Source organism: Salpingoeca rosetta (genome assembly GCF_000188695.1).
Source record: "Salpingoeca rosetta unplaced genomic scaffold supercont1.8, whole genome shotgun sequence".
Taxonomy (NCBI): domain Eukaryota; class Choanoflagellata; order Craspedida; family Salpingoecidae; genus Salpingoeca; species Salpingoeca rosetta.
In genome coordinates this window covers 915,513-917,172 of record NW_004754926.1, presented here as the reverse complement: position 1 = coordinate 917,172, position 1,660 = coordinate 915,513, and the positions used below count along the sequence as shown (strand labels likewise).

At 53.1% G+C, this 1,660-nt stretch overlaps 1 protein-coding gene across 1 annotated transcript in view; it reads right to left on the bottom strand.

Moving 5' to 3' along the window:
- The window catches only part of PTSG_03674 (AGC/PDK1 protein kinase), an 11,196-nt gene that overhangs the window by 3,319 nt on the left and 6,217 nt on the right, over positions 1-1,660 (bottom strand). The window contains exons 3-8 of the mRNA XM_004995343.1: positions 1,414-1,479; positions 1,247-1,289; positions 1,032-1,099; positions 738-807; positions 379-523; positions 129-223 (exon numbers count right to left, since the gene is read on the bottom strand). Of these exons, the coding sequence (XP_004995400.1) occupies positions 129-223; positions 379-523; positions 738-807; positions 1,032-1,099; positions 1,247-1,289; positions 1,414-1,479 (487 nt within the window). The remainder of the gene's footprint in view (positions 1-128; positions 224-378; positions 524-737; positions 808-1,031; positions 1,100-1,246; positions 1,290-1,413; positions 1,480-1,660) is intronic.

The following is a 1,660-nucleotide window of genomic DNA, read 5'->3' as shown; positions in this document are numbered from 1 at the left end:
CGACACGCACACACACACACACACACACACACACACACACACACACACACACACACACACACACACACACACACACACACACACACAAACACACAAACATGCACGCACAGCTGACGCAGGTGCGTTACCGTTGCTGTCTTTCTTGAGCATCTTTGCAGTGCCAAAGTCTGTGATCTTGATGTGCATGTTCTCGTCCAGCAGCACATTCTCAGGCTTCAAATCACTGCACGCGCACAAGAGAAAAGATAGGGAGGGGGGAGGCGAAAGAGGAATGGGTGAGTGAACAGTCAAGACGCAAAACGAAGGCACACACTGAAGTCAACACGACGTGCATCTGTTCCTTCTTCAACACACACACACACACACAGACAGACGGACCGGTGGATGATGTCGTGTGCGTGCATGTGTTCGAGGGCGAGGACCATCTCTGCGACGTAAAAGCGCGTGCACTTCTCGTCAAAGGAGCCCAACTTCTGCAGCCAGTCAAGCAGCTCCCCGTTCTTGCAAAACTCAATCACAAAGTCTGTGGCACGCCAGTGAGCGAGTGAGAGTGGGCGAGTAAGAGCGAGAACGTGTGTGAGGGAGTGAGAGAGTGGGCGAGCAAATGAATGAGTCAGGAATGAAGGTGTGGGTGAGTGAGGGAGCACACATGCGCGCGCGCGTGAACTGGATGTACGTGGATCCTGCGCCCGCGTTCCCATCAACTGAACGTGCAATGCTCATGATCTGTGACTTACAAAGGCGTGCTGGGTCTTGGAATGTGTAGTACAGTTGCACAATAAACGGACTGCGAAGCGCATTGAACACCTGCACAGCGCACACGACAAGACAGCAAAGCCAATCACGAGGGTGCGCGCACATATGGGTGTGACTGTGAGTTCATGTCCGAGTCGCTTTCGACCAAAGAATGGACCAAGCGCACTCAGCACACACACACACACACACACACACACACACACACACACACACACACACACACACACACACACACACACACACAGGGGCTGGGTGACCGATGCCATGCAACTTACATCGCGTTCGGTGAGGACGTATTTCTCCTTGCGCTCCTTCTGAATGTGTGCCTTGTCCAGGATTTTGACTGGAAACGCGTGTGTTTGCGCGTGCGTACGTGTGTGCGTGTGCGAGTGAGTCTGCGAGTGACAAGAGCGAGAGCTTATCACAGCAACAAGAAGAATACCATCATTACACCGCCAAGCACAACCAACAACAATAATAGCGGCCTCACTCGCAAACTCGCGGCCTGTTTCCTTCTCTGTGCAGAGGAACACCTGCGAAACAAAGGCCACAATGAACAGCAGAGTGGAGGGATGATAAACGGAGGCTTGCCACCGCAGCACAGCAACAGGAGTGGAAGCAATTTGACAGGCCGCACGAGGGAGATTCGAAGCATACCGAAGAATAGGAGCCTTGGCCAAGCCGCTTGGAGATGATAAAGTCGTCTGGACGACGCTTGCGGGGCTGTGGTCAAAGGGCAAATGAATGGATGGGCGATAGGGTGAACCACAAGCGACAAAACAGCAACACAGTCACATGGGTGTGCTCATAGCAGGTACCGCCCACCCACCTACACCTGAAAACACAGAGGCAGAGAGAGAGAGAGAGAGAGAGAGAGAGAGAGAGAGAGAGAGAGAGAGAGAGA